We start from the raw sequence: 22,510 nt of genomic DNA, 5'->3' as shown, positions 1-22,510 counted from the left end.
ATTGATTGGAGGGAGGGGACAGCAAGGGGGAACTTCCAGGCTTCAAGAAAGGAATCTGTTATCTCCTTTTTCAAGAGAAGGAGTACTTGTGGCACCTTAGAGACTAACAAATTTATTTGAGCATAAGCTTTGGTGACCTACAGCTCACTGTAACTCACGAAAGCTTATGCTCAAATAAATTTGTTTGTCTCTAAGGTGCCACAAGTACTCCTTTTCTTTTTGCGAATACAGACTAACACGGCTGCTACTCTGAAACCTGTCATTTTTCAAGAGAGCAAATTTGCTACTCTTTGATGGAATTAATGAAGAGAAAGAAACAAATGTGGCAGGGCACCTCCTCCGTTTCGCTGGGCTTAGCACTTCCTCCTCTTGCAGTGGAAGGGGGGTACTGGAGTAAATCACTCCGACTTTGCAGAGTGTTTGTTTTCTCATGTGGGATTTCTCTAGCCATATTTTCAAGGTTCAAGGAGTACTCCTCCATCAAACAAATTCACAACACAAAATAAAAGGGATATCTTTTCCTACCCCCCTCTTTGAGGGAGGGTGCTGCCTTGTAATTGGCTCTGGTGTGCAAGTCCTTCCCCTAAACAGGGAGGAAAGCAGCCTCTCACTCTGGAGAAGCCTCTCTCCCTGCTGCCACTGACCCTGCAGCAGCTTGTCTCTCCTCCCACTCTCTCACCAGAAGAGAGTTTTGTAAAGGTCTCCAGAAGCCCCTGATTGACCTGAGATAAACTCTTGTCAGTTTACAGGGGGAAAGGCTAAAATATCTGTCTTCCACCACTCTCTTACAGCTGTCCAGCCTGACTTTGTCACATAAGACATCCTCATTTAATAAGTAATGCAAGTTCTGTTTGGTGGTGGTTGTTTTGTTTTGTTTCCCTAGGAGATTGACAGCTACAAAAGCATGTGCAGTTATAAGACAACTGCAAAGCCAACTGTGGTTGGTTGTATTTGACAGGTTTTTGGTAGTCACTTACGTTGATACCTTTTGTTAGCTGTTTCCACTACTAGGGATACAATCTATCACAGGAGGAAAAGGATGAAAAGATGGCTGACTTCTCACTACCATGTTCTAACAATTTCTGCAAGTTCACACGTGAATCCTTGGCTGCTATTGAGAAGCGAATCGCTGCCAAGAAGGAATGTGTAGGTCAGAAGCCTGAAGAGAAACCTCGGCCCCAGCTTGATTTGCAGGCTTTCCAGAAGCTGCCTGCTCTCTATGGAACTCCCCCTCAGGAGCTCATTGGGGAACCACTGGAGGATCTTGACCCTTACTACAGTGATCACAAGGTTAGAGCCATCAAAAAAGTTTGTTGTTTTAACTTTGCTTTATTAAGAAGTTCAGAGAAGAAATGCTAATGCCGAGGGGTATGATTTTTATGCCTCCTTGACCAGTTATCAGTAGAGAGCCTTTTCTGGTTTAGGGGTCAGAAAGCTAAATTTGGCAGTGCTTCCTTTGAATGATTATATTAAGATAGCTGTATTAAATCAGGTTATAATAAAACAGGTACCTAACATACTTGGAGTACTAAGTGATAATATAATAAAACCTTAACTTTATAATCTACTAATCAAACAGAATGAAATTAATCAGCACGAGGCATATGCATCACTTATTTTCTGCTTAAGCCGTCCAAATAGGGTTCAAGTGGGACTTTGGTGGTGTATGTTAGCCCTCTTCACAAAGATGAATTTCACCCACACTGAATATAACATGGGACACAATATAAAAATCTATTACTACACGATGACAGAAAACTGAGTTATTGGTTTATCTAAAGTATCTTGTAGCCTACTAGACCTATGTGTAGGCTGATCAAAGACACTACATTACATGTAGCCTCTCTCTAAAGGCTGCTAATAGTCAGAATCACTTAATACAGTCTATTTTCCTATGTTACAAAGTTTAATAAGGAAATACAGAAAATAAATATATATATTTTTACAAAACCACCAGTTCTTTGACAATGTTTTCTATAGAATATATTTTAGCCTTTAAAATATACATGAAATTCTGAGACTTGAACCCACGTCTCCCACACTCTGGTTAGAGACCTATCCCCCAAGCTAATGGGATGGGTTTCTCCAAGTCTTTCCTGTTGCAGTTGTTACATCTTGTATAAATAATTAAATATTCATTGGCACAGGGACTTGAGCCCCGGTCTCCCATATCCCCAGGTGAGTGCCAAACAACTGAGCAATAGAGTCAGTCTCTCTCTGATCCAAAGAATATTTAGTTATTTATTCAAAGTGGAAGACCTCCAACTGGAGAAATTGAGAAAGGGAAGAAGAGCGGGAAAGAAATTGAGAAAGGGAAGTATATCCCAGTTGTTAGGGCACTCCCCTTTTCCAGTTTTTAGCGGAAATTCCAGGGTCCCTGTTTTTTCAGAAATTCCACCCTGGACCTGAGAAACCTTCCTGATTAAAATTTCAGCAAAACCAAACCAAAACCATCTCTTTTGTGGGAAAAGTTTCAGGTTTGACAAATCAGTATTTTTTGATGAAAAACTTTTATTGAAAAATTCTGGACCAGTTCTAATGTCAATATTAGTGAATTCTGAGAAAGTGGTTCAGTAAATAAAGGTCCTTATCCTGCAAATGCTTACAGGCGTATGTAGATTGACTCTCACATGAGTTGTCCCATTTATGAATATTGACATGAGTAAAATGACTTCTTTGGACATTCTTTTTAAGACCAGGGCTAAAGAAGAAAGTTTCCTACTGAGATCTTTCAACTGATTAATTAATAGCCTAAATTTTCCTTGGGAAAAAAAGGACATGTAATGTGTTCTCCATAGTACACAATATTTCTTATTGATTCATTGAAAATTGTGTGGTATAAATATATAAGAAATCAAAAGGAATAGACAAGATTTACAAAAAAGTCTTTCAGTTTAAACAAACAAAGTGCAAGTCCAGACATCAGACTTTTGCGTATAATCTGCAGCTCTGGCCATAAATACAAACCATTAACATCCTCAATTCAATTTCTGTAAAAGTTTAATTTATTTAATATTATCTCTCATTTTTTTGTTTTCTTTAAAGACATTTATGGTACTGAACAAAGGAAAAACAATCTTCCGATTTACTGCCACACGTGCCTTGTGTATATTTAGCCCTTTTCATTCAATCAGAAGAGCAGTGATTAAAATTTTGGTTCACAAATATCCTTTCAGTTGGCTTTACTCATTCTATTTTTTAAATAATAATACAAGATAATGATAGTTATACTGTGCTTGTTATATTTTAGAACATATGTTGGCTCTAGCCTTTTTCTAAAAGCAATAATACATGTGCTCCAGATAGCGCACAGATAATTTTGAATTATTTTAGAAATGACTATTATTAGTATATGAAACTGGAAAGTACAGGGATAGATAGATCTGTACAGAGGAAGGATGGCCATGGAAACCAGGTAACAGAGGGCCCAATTCTGATCTCATTATACCTGTGTAAATTGGGAGTAATGTCATTAAAGTCAATGTGCTTGGTTCACTAGAATGTTTCACCAGTTTTACATTGTGAAGTTACACTGGAGTACCACAGTGATACTTAGACCCCAAAGAGGGCATGATCCTGCCACTGTACAGCTCTCAGAGTGCCACCAATCACATGGAGCCCTTCAAAGGTGTTATGAGCACCCTGAGGAGAAGTATGTTCTGTAATCCAAAGCCCACCCTAGCAGCAGGGGACAGGCGCCGATGGAGGGGTGCTGCATATGGCTCTGCAATGGTACAGGGAGGGTGATTTTTGTCTAGGGTCACCTCTCCAGCATGCTGAAGTGTGGTCGCTTGGGCTGGCAAGCCTAGTTCTCCAGCAGGGCTGCCTGCGTTCAGGTCCATGGTGCTTTTGGTGCAGCTGTTGAGTCTCTGGAGGTCCCTGTCTGAAAGGATGGCTCCTAAACTTGTAGCTGGTAGGCATAGGGGAATTTGAGGAGGGAAGATCTTCTGCACAGAACCGTGCTTCCTGGATTGCATGTCCACAGGGAGTGTGGTGTCCCACCCCTTCTGCCCTCTGCCCACTCCTCCAGAGCTGGGTGCACATGGATCACATCTGTGATGTGGTGACTATATCTGCTTCGCTTTCTGCACCAGTTGCAAGTGGGGATCTGCTCCAGTGATGCCATTGAGCTGTGCTCAGCGCTTTTGTAGATCCCGTGTGTGTGGTAGTGGAAACCCCTGGCACCGCTTTCAGGCTCACACCCATAATTACTACAGTGTAAAATCAGTGTCAGTGATATCAGAATCAGCTCTCTGGATTATGTTCCTGGCTTTTTCTTTGTGATCTTGGATGAGTGACTTAATCACTCTGTTTCTTCATCTGTAAAAAGGGCATAATGTAATACATGCCTCAGAGTTTCATGAGGAATTCACTTGTTATTACCTTTACTTTTATTGCATTAGTGCCCAAGGACACCAGCCAGAAGCAGTATAAACACATACAAAGTCATGGTTCCTGCCCTAGAGAGCTTATAATACAATTTAAGATGGAGACTCCACAAATGAGTGTAACAAATTATATGAGGGAAGAGGAAGGGTAGAAGGAGAGTAGTGCCAAGCAGTGATCTATTTTCTACACATATCTTTTTGAACAAAAGGTTTGTGTGTGAGGCAGGATGGTCTTGTGGCTAAGGCACTGACCTGGGGCATTGACATCTGGCTTCAATTCCCACCTGTCACAACTATCTGTGTCACCCTGGGCGAGTCACTTCAGCCCAGTTCCACAAAGCTACTTAGACTCCTAACTTCCACTGAAATCTGAATACTTTTGTGGATCTGGGGCCTTTATCTCTTTGCACATCAGTTTCTCATTTGTAAAATCAGGATAAAAATACATCCCTTTCCCCTCTCTTTGTCATTCTTACCTATTTAGACCCTGAGCCCTTTGAGGTAGGAACTGTTTCTTACTAAGTTTTACATGTGATGCCTAGTGCAATGAAGTCCCAATCTTAGTTGCTTAGATGGAACTGTATTTTAAATAATGTTAATAATAGTGTATTATGAGGTGATATTAATTAAAATGAATAACATCAAATTGTACGACATGCTTAACAATTTTATTTTGAAGTCAAATATTAAATTCACAACTGTTAAAACACTTTGTGTAGTGACATTTTCTGATTATACAATAATGTTCTTTACCTTAACTCCTGTTACTTACATTGTTCACTATGTTTATTATGTGCACTATTTTAACCAATTGTGTCTTCATGGCTATATCAGAGACTCCTGGGAAGTCTAAGTCACCTGAATCTCCTGTATGGAACAAGTATGTTGAGTAAGTATTTCTGTAGGAATTTATTTTTCCTAATTCTCTAGTTCTAATTAGTTAATCGGCCTAATCTTGTAGTCCTCTCACAAGGTAATGTCATATTGGGGTCAGTAGGAATTTTGCTTGTGTTAGAACTTCAGGATTATTGCTTTGTGGAAATAGGGCCATCATCTATTTTCACTTGCTCCATTGTCAATCCAGAGTAACTCATTGGAGAGCAGAATCTGAGTCATGAAGGAAAAAAAAGTGCTAAATTTCTTTTATTGTTTACCTTTCCTCCACCTTTCATTGCTCTAAGCCCTGAAGTCCTTCCTCAGTTTTTACTCAATGCTTACCCAGACAAGTCTCCCACCAATGTCAATATTGAATAAGGATTTCAAGAAGTTGTCCTTTGTCTTTTTAAAATTCTTTCAGTAATGTTGATTTGTGCACTATTTGCTCTAGTAAAATATTCTGTTAGATGCTTTTTGCTTTTGGAACTCTGTCAGTAAGTAAGGCCCTTGTCTTCAGCATTGCCAATTCTCGCAATTTTATCACTTTCACTAAATAGCACAATATTTAGTATTTTGTCTTAAAGCCCCAGCTTCTGGAGTCATGTTAAAACCTGAAAATCTCAGATTTCAGAAAAAAGGTACAATTCTATCCCTCACAGTTGTAGAGGAAAACTTGAAAATGTGAACCCTAATGGCCTCAACAACAGAAGGCAAAGAAAAAGAACCCCAAATGTATTATTTCTAAAACATCATTATTTTTAGGCCAGTCGTGTGACTTTTTCGGGCCTTGCTTATGAGTTTTGAACACTTGCTGCTGGCAATCCTGTAATGAACTCTATGTAGCTGGATCCCTGCACCTGCACAGATCCCATTAACATCACTGCATCTCCTGCTCTTTTGGAGCACATTGCAGGATCAGCGTCTAAATTAACAACTTTCAGTCTATCACAGGGGTGGGCAAACTTTTTGGCTTGAGGGCCACATCTGGGTGGGGAAATTGCATGCAGGGCCATGAATGTAGGGCTGGGGCAGGGGATTGGGGTGCAGGAGGGAGTGCGGGGTGTGGGAGGGGGTGCGGTGAGCAGGAAGGGGCTCAGGGCAAGGGGTTGTGGCACAGGAGGGGTGCGAGTGTACACGGGGGCTCAGGGCACGGGGTTGGGGTGCAGGAGGGGTGCAAGATACGGTGGGGTTGGGGTGCAGGAAGAGTGCGGGGTGTGCCAGGGGGCTCAGGACAGGGGGTTGGGGTGCAGGGTGCAGGAGAGGTTTGGGGTGCAGGCTCCGGCCCGACGCCGCTTACCTGGAGCGGCTCTGGGGTGGTAGCGGTGCACACCGGGGCCAGGGCAGGCTCCCTGCCTGCCTGCCCTGGCCCTGGACCCGGACCCATGCCACTCTGGGAATTAGCCTGCACAACATCCCTGTGGCCCCTGGCGGAGGGGGGCAGAGGGCTCTGTGCGCTGCCCTTGCCTGTAGGTACCTCCCCAAAGCTCCCATTGGCTGGGAATGGAGAACCACGGCCAATGGGAGCTTAGGGGGGAGGTACCCACAGGCAAGGGCAGATCACAGAGCCCTCTGCCCCCCTCCCCCAGGGGCCGCAGGGACATGGTGCTGGCCGCTTCCCGGAGCAGCGCAGGGCTCATGGCACCACGGAGGTGGCAATCCTGTGGGCCGGATCCAAAGCTCTGAGGTTCCAGATCTGGCCCGCATGCCATAATTTGCCCACCCCTAGTCTATCAGCTCATCCACTTTGCTAACTGTAATATCTGAATAAAATTGTGGCATGATTTTAATATGCATCTCCATTTGTAATAGTGTGGCTCCCTAAGTTTCTATGTAAGGGAGTCAGAATTTAGACAGAATATTATATGCTGTGAGAATTGAAAATGCTGTTTGAATGAATTCAGACAGTATTTTCAGAATATTTTTTCTCAGTGAAAAGGGCTACATTACTGTTAAATAATTTCTGAACATATTTTCTGTGTATCAGATGCTTTTAGAATCCCCGCAGGAGACCTCGTTCTTGCAGAAGTGACAAGTGCACTCAGAAAAGCCAGCAGAGCATTTACTGACAATTTCCATTTAAAACAATGCTGCCTTTAAAATGAAGATCCTGTTACCAGATTCACAAACTGACCAACATACAGCTATTTTGGCACATTGACAAGTGATTATATGAATTATGTTCACAAATTTTAAAAGTGGCCTGTGATTTTGGTTACCTCAAATTTGGATTGCCCAAACCGAGACACCTTAAAATTTTAGCAAAGAAAACTGTCAGAGGTAAGTCAATATGCTGCAGACACAGATGTTGGTAACTGAATCCAGACTGCTGTCAGCTAATATCTCAAATTGCCTATGAGTTAGATCCTGATCGAACACCCATCGAAACCGATGGAGCCTTTCCATTATCTTCAGCGGGGCCATTGGACTAGCTCCTGGGGGCTCTAAGGCAGCTCACAGAGTGCGTACGCTGAATGTGCCTCCTTCACTAATTGCTAATGTTCTCGCATTTCTTGAACACTTTACTCCCCAGGTACACTTTCACTGGCATTTACACTTTTGAATCATTGATAAAAATATTGGCAAGAGGATTCTGTCTGAATGAATTCACTTTCCTTCGAGATCCATGGAACTGGTTGGATTTCAGTGTCATTGTTCTGGCGTAAGTAAGAGTGTATATATATATTAAGGACAGGTGTGAAAGTAAGTCGAGTGACTTACCGGTACTCTGGGGCCAGCTCTGGCCCCCAGAAGGGGCGGGGCCTAGGGCGGAAGAGGCGGGGTTGAGGGGGTCAGAGCCAGCCCCAGCCCACCCTGTCAGGTAAGTGCCCCCCCCTCACCGGGGTAGCAGCAGCAGCCCAGGGCTCCAGGGGCTATTTAAAGGGCCCAGGGCTCCCCTCTTCTACCTCCCTGGCCCTTTAAAGAGCTGCCGGAACCCTGGGGAAGCAGCGGGGCTCCAGCGGCTATTTAAAGGACCGGGGCGGCAGAAGCAGCTGGAGCCCTGGCCCTTTAAATAGCCCCTGGAGCCCCTGCTACCCCAGGGCTCTGGGGGCTATTTAAAGGGTCCGCGGCTCCCCTGCTTCTACCGCTCCGGACCTTTAAATAGCCGCTGGAGCCCTGGAGTAGCTGCAGTGGGGCTCCAGCGGCTATTTAAAGGGCTTGGGCCCTTTAAATAGCTGCTGGAGCCCTGCAGCCACTACCCCAGGGCTCCAGCAGCGGGGCTCTAGAGGCAATTTAAAGGGCCTAGGTCTCCAGCCACTGCTGGGAGCCCCAGGCCCTTTAAATTGCCCCCTGGGGAAGCCGGGCTGCCCCTGTACGGTGCACCGGCTCTTACCGGTATGCTGTACTGGGGCGTATCGGCTTACTTTCACATCTGATTAAGGGATATCATGCCATTAAAGTATTTTTGCTTGTTTTGATTTTTTCCTCTAACTTTTCACTGAAGTGGCTAAATTGTTCTACTTTGCACCCACGACACAAAATCATTTTAAGGAACAATAACTGTATCTGGAAAAGCTATCTAGTGCTCCTGAATCCCCTTCGTTGTAGGGTGTAGAGGATAGCAACAGTATACCAATCCCTCAAAAAAGGATAAAAGGGACTGTACAGAGGGCAAAGACAGCAGTAAGATATGCTGTATTCCATCACACAGAAACCAGCAACCCCTTTATTTGAAATAGGAAAAGGATCTGACCTGACAGGCAGTGAGATTTAATATCTGTAGTGTCATGAAGTGTGTGTGTGTGTGTGTGTGTGTGTGTGTGTGTGAATGCATGTGTGTGAAGGCACTATGGCCACGTACGTACAGACACCATTGTAGTCAGTGAATCAAATCTGGGATTTTGTCACCAGAAACACAATTTGAGCTTGAACTACTGAAGCTAGAAAGCTATTACAGTGGCAGCCACAAGAGGGAAATAAAATCAAACCCATTAAGCCACTGTATTATATACTCTTCCGACTGTTACACAAGCATGTCAAGAATATTTGCAATCCACAGCTCAAGACTCACAGGGGATATACATTTTTATGTTAGCTTCCTTTCAAATATAAGTACCAACCAGAGGTAGAACCCGTTAGTCCAGGTTTTATTTGATTACTCCAAACATTCCAGAGTGTTGTGAGTTCCAAAGATACTGGGTCTTTTAAAAACAACAAGGAGTCCGGTGGCACTGTAAAGACTAACAGATTTATTTGGGCATAAGCTTCCGTGGGTAAAAAACCCACTTCTTCAGATGCATGGAAGAAGTGCATGTCTCCATGCACCTGAAGGAGTGGGGATTTTACCCACGAAAGCTTATGCCCAAATAAATCTGTTAGTCTTTAAGGTGCCCAAATAAATCTGTTGTTTTTGTGGATACAGACTAACACGGCTACCCCCTGATACTGGGTCTTTTAGTTCCTTCTGTCTTGGTTTCTTTTTATCACAGTAAGGCAATAAACAGGCAATACTATCATCCATAGCATATCCAAATATTTCATTGTAGTAGATAGAACGAAGTGTACTCCATACCAACAGTGGCTGGAGCTACTCCCTACAGTGTTCCACTGAGCTGTCTGCACGGACAGCTTCTCACTCACTGTGCTCCCAGTGGCAGCACACTGACTGCAGCCCAGTCAATGAAGAGGAGATGAGGAACTTCCTACCACACACACAAATACAGCCATGGACTTTAGAGTTCCATCTTATGCAAAGGTCCCTTTTTGTTACTAGTTCACATGGCACTATTGTTCTAAGGAAAAGAATATCAAAATGATACCATTAAAGGAAGAAAGAAATGTGGAGTTACACGTGCCTCTGTTAGTGTGTGTATGTGAAGCTTTGCTGTGGTCTTTTCCATCTTTGCTCCAAAAAAACCAGATTGTATGTAAAATAAACTAGGAGAAACATTCTGAGTCACCTCATTAATATCTCTGCCCGTGAAGTCGTGACTCGCTCAAAGTCTCACCCCTGACCTCCTGCTTGGCCAAAAGAACTGTGTGTGTGTGTCTGTCTGTCTGTGTCTGTATGTGTGCCTGTGTGTGTGGGGGGGGGGGGGCGGGGGGAGGAAGGGCTAATATCAGATAGAGCTGAGAAGCAGAGAAGAGGAAAGGTTGTAGTTGATAGCTATTGGGGACTCTGTGTTATGGGAGGATGTTAGGCTTCTTTTGTGGAATGGGGCTATTTGGGGGGAGAACTGATTGGTTTGCATTATGGGAATATGGAATACAGTTCTAAAGGATAGATTTGATTCATTTTGTTTTAGTGAGGAAAATAGACTGATTTTTTTTTTTAGGAGGTAGGCCTGTGGCACAGGGGGAATTGAGAGCTTTATTGTGGGGTTAGGGAGGAGGCATACTTTGAAGTTTTACTTGAGGATCTGGTCAAAAATAAATTATTTTCTTCTTCCTCAGCTTGAAATACATAATTTTGAATAATTTCTGAGTTATTTTAGTTTAAATTTAAAAGTGTATTGTAGGAAGTTGGCAACATGCATAATCAAGCACTACCATGTAAATAGTTTCTATTGAAGTAACCAAGAAATAGATTTATAACACTTAGGATGAGAACTTGACATGCGGTTTACTAATGCACAAGATATTATATACTCAGAAGGGTTAGCAGTTGGGAAAACGCATATAAAGTAGTTGCTTTGTTCATTCAATTCAATAGCATGTTGTGTCATGTCTTGATTTTACAGATATGCAGGGGCGTTTAGTGATCTAGGCAGTGTTTCAGTCCTTCGCACATTCAGGGTTCTGAGAGCTTTAAAAACTATTTCAATAGTCCCAGGTAAGAAGCCCAGATCTTTGAATATTTTCTGCCAACTACAAGTGATTTTCTCCTCCAACTACTTCATTATTGGTTTGTTTGTTTTTTTCAGGTCTTTTGTCTTTTTTTATCTGTATAACTTTCAGCTGCTACAGATACCACTGAATTTGTGGGCATGGATGGTGTCTCAGGATTGTTGGCCCAGTCATTTAAGCACTGGAAACAATTTACCATCTTATTTATTTTGGTTATTTATGTCTTTGAGGATTTTGTTTGATCTTTATAATGACTATTACACAAAAAGCCCTTCTAATTGTTCTTGTTTATCATTGTTTTGACTGTGCAATGTCAATACATCAACAGACTTGTGCTTTATAATTAACATTTATTATTATTGGTTCAGATCCTATTCAGTTTTTACTTATTCCTTAATCAGGAAAGTCAATTAGGTATTGCCTGATTAAGGAAGGGCTGTCTAAAACTTGAATAAGGTTGATGAATTTGGTCCATTGGTCTCTTTCTGGTCCGTCTGTATTATTTTCTGTATGTCTCTAGTGTTCACAGGTCCTCCCTAGGTAGCATCACTGTAAATTTTATTAGCATGATGCTTATTCCACTTTCTAGATTATGAAAGACAAACTATCCTGATCCTTGCATGGAAGAGGGTGCAATACATGGGGGAAGAACATAAGAAGTCTTCTGCCCTCCAGACAACTTGCTTTCCCTGCAAAAGTGCTAGGGATAAATGTGTGTAGGGGAAAAAACTACATTTCTCATGTTGATCACTTCTCTCTCATCTGGGCTTTGCTTGTATTGCAAAGATGCATGTAACACTGGCCTAGTAAATATGAAACGATGGCTGCTGTATCTTGTTTTAAATCTCAAAAAAATGGTATATTGTATGTGTATCAGTTTCTCAGTCCATACACTGTTGAATTTTATCTCTCTAGGACTGAAGGTCATTGTAGGTGCACTGATCCAGTCTGTTAAGAAACTTACTGATGTGATGATCCTGACTGTTTTCTGCTTGAGTGTCTTTGCCCTCATAGGCCTCCAGCTCTTTAAGGGCAATTTGAGACATAAGTGTGTCAGGGTTTTTAACTACACCAACGGAACTATTACTTCAGATGATAAGTCATGGGACTCCTTTGACTTGTTTACTAACGATTCAGGTAAACTGTCCTCTTATTTCTTTTTAAAATGGTAGTATATATATGGAGAATCCTGCCCTGCAAATGATATTGAAAATACCAATGAACTGCTACCACAACACATTAGTCATCAAAATGCAAGAGCAGTTTGCAAATGTCCTGGGATAATTTCTTCTATTGATGATACAATTCTGTCTCTCTCTCTCTTCCCCCCACTCCCCATCAAAAGTATTGGAAATAATGTTCCCAACGTTTCTGATAATATTCATCTGTGTTTCCTAGTATGATAGCATAATAACTGAAATGCACATTAGCTCATTCTTTGATGTAATTCCCAGAAGTTCTGCCCTGTACAGTGTGCTGAACAGTTATAATTATTCAGAAAACTGTATGTTTAAGTAGGCTACACATTTATGTGTTCTGAAGTGGACTGAACAGTTTTATTAAAGATTCAGCTAAATTGCTTGCTTTTTTCCTTGAAATACATTCTATATTTCTTTATTCCATATGTATGTCATGACCACAGTTAGTGCTGAAAGTATGGATGAGAACAGAGGTATGTGAAAATACATCAAAGCATTCTCAGAGGACAGGCACTAGTTAGATGCACCAAGGGAAGAAAGAGGTTTATGCAGAAGAAATACCTCAAAATACACAAGAGGAACCATACCAGAAAAAATGTTTGCATGTGTGATGGGTTCCCCCCAGGGTGCCACTTGGAGCTGGGGTACCACTGAGCCCTCTGACTCACCAGCTTGGGCTCCCTCTCACACTGTGTTGCTGTGTCAAGCTGCAGAGTCCTCCAAGCTTGCACTTTCACTTTCACACAGGTAGGGACACACCCAACTGCAGTTACATGCAGGCTCTCTAACCACCAGCCTCCTACCTAGGACCCCAGAGCAGTACCGTCCTGCACTGGTCAAAATCTGGCCAGTATATGGATTTAATACCTGGTCCGCCTGATATTTCAATGTGAAGAGGACCATACACACTTGTGATAACCAAGCTGAGATTTTCCCCAGACACTTTAAAAAGACACACTCATTTGTATTAAAACATAAAATAAGTTTATTAACTACAAAAGGGTAGATTTTAAGTGATTATAAGTGATAGCAAACAGATCAAAGCAGATTACCTAGTAAATAAACAAAACCGCAAACTGAGCTTAACATACTAGATACATAGAATATGAATTAGTAAATTCTCACCCTGAGTGATAAACATGCTGGCAGATTCTTAATGTACAAGCTGTCTTTGCTTTGCAACTTGGGTTTCCCAGGTTTGCATTCACAGGCTAGAAATCCCTTTAGCCTGGGACCATCACTTCCCCCAGTTCAGTCTTTGTTCTTCAGGTGTTTCCAGGTGTGTTGTTTTAGGGAGAGTGAGGTACCATCATGATGTCAGTTCCCTCTTTTATATCTTCTTCCCACTTGCTGGAAAGCTCTTTTGCTGTGACCTGGGTCAAACAGTTCCCATTGTGTAATGCTATCTCTGAGAGGTTTCTATGGTACACAGTTCCTGGAGTAAGCCTTGTGCTTGTGTGCTTTTCCTCAATGAGCCATGAACGTTGTTTCATCTTTTTACTGTTGTACCTGAAAGGCTACTTGTGTGTGTTTTCAACCTCACATCATTTTTCAGTAACACATACATAGCCAAACTTCATAACTTCACATAGGATGATAGCACATACAATCCAATGAGATATTAATGTCTAGCACAGGGGTGGGCAAATGTTTTGGCCTGAGGGCCATATCTGGGTGAGGAAATTGCATGCAGGGCCATGAATGTAGGACTGGGGCAGGGGGTTCAGGTGTGGGAGGGAGTGTGGTGTGCAGGAAGGGACTCGGGGCAAGGGGTTGGGGTACAGGAGGGGTGCAGGGTGTATGAGGGGGCTCAGGGCAGGGGGTTAGGGTGCAGGAGGGGGTGCGGAGTATGGCAGGGGGCTCAGGGTGGGGGGTTGGGGTGCGGGAGGGGTGCAGAGTGTGGGGAGGACTCAGAGCAGGGGGTTGGGGGTTCAGGGCAGGAGTTGGGGTGCAGGAGCGATGCAGGGTGTGGCAGGGGGCTCAGGGCAGGGGGTTGGGGTGCAGGAGGGGTGCGGCAGGGGACTCAGTGCAGAGGGTTGGGGCGCTTACCTGGAGTGGCTCCGTGGTGGCAGTGGCATACAGTGGGACTAAGGCAGGCTCCCTGCCTGCCCTGGCCCCACGCCGCTCCTGGAAGTGGCCAGCACCACGTCCCTGCGGCCCGAGGTACCTCTCCCAGCAGTTCACCTTCTAGATCTGCAGAACACTCTGGCAGATAATTTGAGAAGACATTTCTCATCAGATCATGAGTGGACAAAGACTGTGATTCACACATTTTTCCAGGAATGGGACCATCCTTCAATACATCTGTTTGTGACAGAAAAAAACAAGTATCTCACCTTTTGTTCCAGACGGTTTCAGAGCCCACGATCCGTCAGATACATTCCTCATGCGGTGATCCTTGACACTGATGTACGCTTACTCACCATTTCTTTTAATTCCCAGGGTACACAGGAAAATCGAGCAAGATGCTGACAGGGTCATCTTGATAGCTACCACTAGGCCAACATCGGTTTATTACTCCAAGACCCTTACCTGTAACACCAGACTTGATATTCCAGGACACTGGGAGCATCCTTCATCCGAACCCATCCCCCCTCCATCTCACTGTCCAGAGACAGTCCGACTTGTTTTTCAGATATCAAGACTATTCTGATAAATAGTAGGAAAGATTCCACCAGAGAAGCCTACACTGCTAAGTGGAAAAAATTTACAACTAGGTACATACAATACCCAGTTACATCCTGTTAACATACAGCTATCTACTATCTTGGACTATTTACAATATCTAAAGAAATCTGGACTTTCAATTATTTCTGTTAAAGTACGCCTTACAGCCACCACTTCATATCATTCTCCTATTGAAGTCTGTACAGTCTCTTCCTACCATACTATGTCTGAATTCCTCAGAGACCTAACTAGGATTTTCCCTCTCCCTGGACCTCAACACAGTGTTTGCAGGTCTAATGGACCCTCCATTTGAACCCCTAGCAACATGTTCACTATTAAACTTATCTATGACACCTCCTTTATGGTAGCAATTGCATCAACTAGGAGAACTGGGGAAATACAGAGATTCATGACAGGAAGTCTGTATTCAGTTTTTCATATTTCTAAGGTATCTCTTACACCAAACTCCAAGTCCCTGTCCAAGGTAGTTTCAGACTTCTGTTTAAATGAATAATATTGGTCATCTACCAATATTCTTTCCCAAACCACATTTCTAATCAGAGAGAATTCAGATTGCATACCCTCAATGTTTGTAGGTCCCTAGCCTTTTATCTGCAAAAGACTAAACCCTTCAGAGCTTCCCTGAGGCAGTCTATATCATTTGTTGAGACAATGAAGGGCCAACCATTTTCTGCCCAGAGATTATCTAAATAGGCTTCCTTGCAAACCATCTCCATTTTGGGTATGTTTAAATCAGTTCCTCGAGGTTCAGCATAGACTATTACCAAGCATTTTTCCGTAATGGAAGCATTCAAGTTGGACACTTCTTTTCGCAGATTGCTGCAATCTCTATTTGGATAGACTCTGAGCACCTACCTCGTCATATCTGATCACTGCTTGGGAGTTATCAAGAATGCAATATATATATATATATATATAGAGAGAGAGAGAGAGAGAGGGAACAATTCAAAGACAGAAAAATTACTTACCTATACAGTAACTGGAATTCTTCGAGATGTGTTGCCCATATATATGTATTCCATGACCTGCCCTTGTTCCCCACAACTATAGAGTCCTGTTATATATGGATTCTGCAGTGGCAAAGGAACTGAGTGGCAGTTGGGCATGCACCATGTTTTTATGCCCTTAGTGTGGAAGCATAAGGACATTCAAGGTACATGCAGGGACACAATGGACACTGCTGGCCAAAAGATTCTAATCTCTAGTGCATAGGGTGCATCGAGTGGAAAGAACAACAACATCTTAAAGAACTCCAGCTACTCTACACATGAATAACTATTTTTAATAATCAAATGCCAATTTTACCTGTGTGTGTGTATTACAATTCATATTCATCTAGTGGGTTGATGTTTAAAAGTATTTTTGATTTACTCTGCTTTCATTTTCATTGTAGAAAATGTTCTCAAGAAGAATGGCACCAGTGATAGCTTGTTGTGTGGCAATGGCTCAGATGCTGGGTAAGTGCAATCTACAATCTTTCTTGATTCTTTTCTTTCTTTGCTCCATATCTTTTGGCTTAACTCAGTCCACCAGTGACTAATGTAAAAAAGCAGATTTCAGGTTCCTAACAACAACAGTAATTGGAAGAAGGATAATGAAAATATATACAAATAATAAAACAGTTTAATGAAGGTTAGGGGATAAAGTTCAACCCTGTGGTTTCCTTACTCAGGTCTAAATTATTTCCAGGCCTCCTGGCAGATGTTTTTGCAATTACTTTAACATTCTTCTCAGGAATGCATTTAATATACCTTTCCATTTAGTGAATTATATTTTAAGAGAATGAGCTGTGGAGAAGGAAGAAGGATTAACTTCAGTGTTTCTAATAAGGATGGGTGCATCATTTCAGACATAAAAAATCTAACCCAAACGTTTCCCCTCCCCAGTGGTGTAGGAAGAGAAGACTGAGAAAAAGGCTAGGGAGTTTCAGATGCGAGTGGGCTTGTGAACCCAAGGCTTCACCTATTCCCTGCCTGCTTTCAAGGCCTGAGTATGGCAGGGGGAAAGTACCAAACATGTAGCCCCAGATTCCTTCTCTACCCAGTGCCCTGTCCCTGCAGTTGAGATACAGGAAGGCTGTGCAAGAGAGTTTCGGGAGTGAGGATCTTTATTCCCCTTTTGTTTTTGTGTGGCTGAATAAGCCTGGGCCACAGTCTGGCAAGTGCTCTGCTCTGTGAAAGACACAGAAAAGTCAGCCTCTGCCTTGAAGGTCTTATAATTCACAATCTAAAAATCATCTTAGCTCACAGTGCCAGAAATAGATGTAGAGATCGATCCTCTAAACAGTTACTCCTGCACCCATATTCCCTTTGATTTCAATCAGACTATGTTTTAAGACAGGATACACTGGAAGACTCAGAGAAAGTGTTAATTTAGAATAGGAAATATTATATAGAATACACACACACATACATACATATACATAATTAAAAATGCACTTGTGTGCATCTGTTTTTGTATTACTGTCTCTACCCTTCCACTCTGTGTCCCTCTTCCCCACCAAACTATCGCAGGGCTTTGGAGAACATTTGCATAGCATGGGATACTGTTTGCAGGTCTCACAGAAGAAGTGAGTCCCTATATTTGAGTTTCAATATAGTTGAATATATTCTGAACTTACACAAAAAGAAAAGAGTACTTGTGGCACCTTAGAGACTAACTAATTTATTTGATCATAAGCTTTTGTGAGCTACAGCTCACTTCATCGGATGCATAAAAGTGGAAAATGCAGTGAGGATGTTTTTATACACACAGACCATGAAAAAATGGGTGTTTATCACTTCAAAAGGTTTTCTCCCCCCACCCCACTCTCCTGCTGGCAATAGCTTATCTAAAGTGATCACTCTCCTTACAATGTGTATGATAATCAAGGTGGGCCATTTCACTACACATTGTAAGGAGAGTGATTACTTTAGATAAGCTATTACCAGCAGGAGAGTGGGGTGGGGGGAGAGAAAACCTGGATTTGTGCTGGAAATGGCCCACCTTGATTATCATACACATTGTAAGGAGAGTGATCACTTTAGATAAGCTATTACCAGCAGGAGAGTGGGGTGGGGGGAGAAAACCTTTTAAAGTGATAAACACCCATTTTTTCATGGTCTGTGTGTATAAAAATATCTTCACTGCATTTTCCACTTTTATGCATTCGATGAAGTGAGCTGTAGCTCACGAAAGCTTATGCTCAAATAAATGTGTTAGTCTCTAAGGTGCCACAAGTACTCATTTTCTTTTTGTGAATACAGACTAACACGGCTGCTACTCTGAAACCTGAACTTACACATGAATTGAAGCTGCTTCCCTTTAAATTTGCACATTTTAAGCTTTCATCACTTTTCTGTTATCATCTGTAGCACCTGTCCAGATAAATATATATGTCTCAAAGTCGGGGAAAATCCTGATTATGGTTACACAAGTTTTGATACATTTGGCTGGGCATTTCTTTCCTTGTTCCGCCTGATGACACAGGATTACTGGGAGCGTCTCTATCAACAGGTATAAGATTTACTTATTTCAAATACAGTAACTCCTCACTTAAAGTCATCCCGGTTAACGTTGTTTCGTTGTTACATTGCTGATCAATTAGGGAACATGCTCGTTTAAAGTTGCGCAGTGCTCCCCTATAACGTTGTTTGGCAGCCGCCTGCTTTGCCCACTGCTTGCAGGAAGAGCAGCCTGTCGGAGCTAGCTGGTAGGGGCTTGGAACTAGGGTGGACCAGCAGCTCCCCTATTAGCTCCCTGCTCCCCTAAGTTCCCTGTGCGGCAGCAGCCCAGCAGGCTATCAATAGCTGGGCAGTAAAGCTGTCCCTCTCACCACTGCCATGTGCTGCTCCTGCCATCTGCCTTGGAGCTGCTCCCGGGAGCCTCCTGCTTGCTGTGCAGGGGAGGGGAAAAGGGGTGCTAATGTCAGGATGTCCACACCCCCCCCCCCCCCCCCCCCCGCTTCTGTATCTTATCTCCACAGAGGAGGGGGGGCACCACAGGGTTTGGGACGGAGGGAGCTTGCTGGCAGCAGCTGCTCTCGCAACTTGCTAATCTACTTAAAGAGGAAATGTACTTAGAGTGGGGTCAGCGTACTTTAAGGCGCAATGTGTGTGTCTCTCTCACACACATGGTGTATGTCTCTGTCTCTCTCTGCCATGCTGTCTCCCCTCCCTGCATTCGTGCTGCCTTGTAGAGTGTGAGGCTACATTAACAACATGTTAACCCTTGAGGGCTCAGCCGATTGCTAGTTCATCATTTAGCAGTAAGGCATTCCCCGGGAAATATCCCACCCTCTACCACCCTCTGACTCCACCATCTCAACCAAGCTTCACAATCATCATTGCTGTGTACAGTATTAAATTGTTTATTTAAAACTTATACTGTGTATACGTGTGTGTGTATATATATATATATATATATATATATATATATATAATATAGTCTTTTGTCTGGCGAAAAAAAATGTCCCTGGAGCCTAACCCCCTCTATTTACATTAATTCTTATGGGGAAATTGGATTCACTTAACACCATTTAGCTTAAAGTAGCATTTTTCAGGAACATAACTACAATGGTAACTGAGGAGTTACTGTACTAAGTAAAGCAGTAACCTAACTGGATAAATGTATAAAGTATTTAAAATTTAAAGAGAGAAAAAGAAGTTCTCCTTCAAGTGATTGTGCACATATACATGCCACTATAGGTGTGTGTGCGCCCAGTGCCCTCAAGTCAGAGACTTTTGCCGGTAATACCATTAGGTGGCACATTACTCCCCTCATGCTATCAGGTGGGGCATAAAGGGTGTGACTGCTGTTTCTCTCTCAGTTCCTTTTAACTGCCCAAGGTGACAGTTGGAGCTCCTCATTGCTTTGGTTCAGTTAACCATCTTTCTGAGTCTTAGTATATATAGTTAGTTAGTGTCTTAATAGTTTAATAGTTCAGTTAGTTAGTCATTGTAGTTTTACAAGTTCCTGGGAGATTTTTTATAAAAATTCCCCAGAATTTAATCAGTGTGCAAGGTGTAGGGCTGTTTTTCCTGTCTTGGATAGGCACATCAGTTTAGGTGTTTAGATGAGGGACATGTGAATGACAAATGCTCCATTTGTAACTCCTTCCCCACCAGGACTAAAAAACAAACAGTAGTTTGAAGTTTCACCTCATAAAGGAGGTAATGCAGTGTGCATCTGAACTGGGCCCTGACCGTTACACAGTGGATTCTGATTAAACCTGCAGTACACCTCCAGCCATTTCTCACTCAAAGCACAAGTTGGGTGAGAAACCTCATGCTTTGTCTTCTTTATCATATTTGAAGCATTCCAGACTCTGACTTTGTCAAAAACTCATATAAGTCCTCTGATATTGTTTCTTTACCATACAAATCTAAGCGTTCCCCAGTACTGTCTGAGGAAGCACGCTTGACTCTGGCTCTGTTATGGCTTCCAAAACCGATGTCTTCCCCCATGCTGGATCCGTCTTCCTCTCCACTGGTTTAGTCTATTTCAGCACCATCCTTGGCTTTTCCTTACCTGACACCCCGTTGGTGTAGCTGAATCCTCAGCTTGCCCCATCAATGCAACAGATGCCATCAATGCACGCTGTGGCTATCTCAGCTCTGCTAACTCCCTTGATGCCCTCTGTAGTCATGCCAGCTCTGTTTATGCTCTCACTGATTACGCCAGCACCAGCCATGCATCCAGCACTGCTGATGTATTCTGCAGCTATGCTGGCTCCACTGACAATGATGATGCATGTGGCATTGTTGATGCACTCTCTGGATTTACTGGCACCACTGGCGCTGACAAGTTTTTCTGCCTGCTTTTGAACCTCATCTGTCTCCAATACCCAGACCTCCTAGAACTCTGACTGGAACTGCTCCTCCCTATCCTGAGGATGTTTCTGTTTCTTCTTTGGACTCTGAGAGAGAGGACTCTGTTTCTTCCTCCAGATCTTTTAGATTACCCTACAGGTCTTCAAATACCAGGCCAAAAGAATAGGGTTGTATTCCCTACAGGGGAGTTTCAGCTTGGAGTCCCTCACCATAGATGTCTCAGGTCATGCCTTTTCCTCCTTGGCCTTTGGATGCTCCAAAAGATTCGAGACCTCCATCTCATGCACCTTCTAGGAGAAAGTCTCCTCTTTCCATAGTGCAGGAGTCCTTCTTCTATGGAGGAGGGGGAATAATTGGAGGGGTCACCAGATGTTCCTCTACCCTCGTCACATTTCTTCATGTTTGCCAGATGAAGCTTAGACTCTGGAGTCAACTTCTCTCCCCACATGACCCAGAAGATTTCAGTGTTTTTCAGGACCTCATGAGGAGCATGGCTACCTCTGTAGAGGTCCAGGTGGAGATTCTGCAGGAGAACCTGCTCACTCTCCTGGACAATTTATAGACTCCTGTTGTAGGAAGGGTCGCCCTTCCTATCAGCAAAGTTTACTAAACCCAGAGAAGGCTCTTTGGCAGACTCCAGTCTATATACCTCCTAAGAGAAGGTCAAGATTTTCTCAAAGACACCAGCCATCTTCAACTGTGGCAGGCCCTTCTCACCAGATGACTGCATCCTTGAAGCAATCATTTTGATTCTTCACTTGAAGAGAGTGCACTGATAATATTGCCTCCTTTCAGATAATGCCTATCCCTCTTTTACTGTGCTTGATTACCTTTGACAAATGGGTACTCAGAACAGTGAAGGAGGAATCTGTCATCCAATTTACATCTCTCCCTTTTCCCAACCCACCTTCCCCAACCATTTTTGAGGACTCCTATTACAAGACCATGTTACTTCAAGAGCTGTGGTCCCTTCTAGAATTGGGAGTGATAGAGGAAATTCATTACCAGCACAGAGGAAAAGGCTTCTATTCTCAGTACTTCCTGGTCCTCGAGAAATCTGGGCGTCTGCATTCCATTCTATATCTAAGAAACCTTAACTATTTCATCCAAAAAATCAGATTCAGGATGGTTACCCTCACTTCTATTATCCTTTCCGGAGATTGCTCTGCTACCCTTGATTTACAAGACACATACTTTCATATGGTGATGCATCCTTTTCACAGGAAGAATCTTCAATTTGTGGTAAGCACCAACCATGACCAGTATGCAGTACTTCTCTTCAGTCTCTCATCTGCCCCGAGGATCTTTCCCAAATTCATGTCAGTGATAGCAGCCCATCTCCATCATACAGGCATTTAATATTGCCTTATCTGGATGACTGTCTAGTCTGGGCAGCATCAAGTGCTCGGGTCCAAAATGACACCCTAGACATCAAACATTCTCCCATTTGGGCCTGAAATTAAATTTGGACAAATCTCAATTAAAACTGACTCAATGACTGACTTTCATAGGAGCAGGCCTCGATGCCAGAACAGCCATTGTCAGACTGTGGCTTCTAGGCAGTCAGGCCTCGTGATTGGAGCAGTGCCCAAGAACAAATACCAGGTGTCAAAGTTGGATGGACAGCCAGGACCAGGCTGAGGGCAGTGCTGAAACTGGGGTCCAGGGAAAGGCTCAGGGTCAGAACTGGGGCCAGAGTCCATAGAAAAGCCAAATCAGGATCATAGAGTCCAAAAGCCGGCGAAAGGCTGGAATCAGTCCAAGG

The 22,510-nt window shown here is 43.0% G+C and overlaps 1 protein-coding gene across 2 annotated transcripts in view; it reads left to right on the top strand.

Moving 5' to 3' along the window:
- Nucleotides 1–1,030: 1,030 nt before the first annotated feature.
- Nucleotides 1,031–22,510, top strand: part of LOC125631203 (sodium channel protein type 5 subunit alpha-like) — a 92,815-nt gene continuing 71,335 nt past the window's right edge. For both annotated transcript variants that reach the window (XM_048837520.2, XM_048837521.2), the window contains exons 1-8: nucleotides 1,031–1,290; nucleotides 3,046–3,164; nucleotides 5,161–5,277; nucleotides 7,795–7,923; nucleotides 10,943–11,034; nucleotides 11,964–12,185; nucleotides 16,329–16,392; nucleotides 18,289–18,430. In XM_048837520.2, coding sequence (XP_048693477.2) covers nucleotides 1,048–1,290; nucleotides 3,046–3,164; nucleotides 5,161–5,277; nucleotides 7,795–7,923; nucleotides 10,943–11,034; nucleotides 11,964–12,185; nucleotides 16,329–16,392; nucleotides 18,289–18,430 — 1,128 coding nt within the window. In that variant the 5' untranslated portion in view covers nucleotides 1,031–1,047. The remainder of the gene's footprint in view (nucleotides 1,291–3,045; nucleotides 3,165–5,160; nucleotides 5,278–7,794; nucleotides 7,924–10,942; nucleotides 11,035–11,963; nucleotides 12,186–16,328; nucleotides 16,393–18,288; nucleotides 18,431–22,510) is intronic.

Source organism: Caretta caretta, chromosome 2 (genome assembly GCF_965140235.1).
Source record: "Caretta caretta isolate rCarCar2 chromosome 2, rCarCar1.hap1, whole genome shotgun sequence".
Classification (NCBI taxonomy): domain Eukaryota; kingdom Metazoa; phylum Chordata; order Testudines; family Cheloniidae; genus Caretta; species Caretta caretta.
Note: the sequence above shows the minus strand (reverse complement) of the source record. Positions and strands in the feature narration are given on the sequence as shown.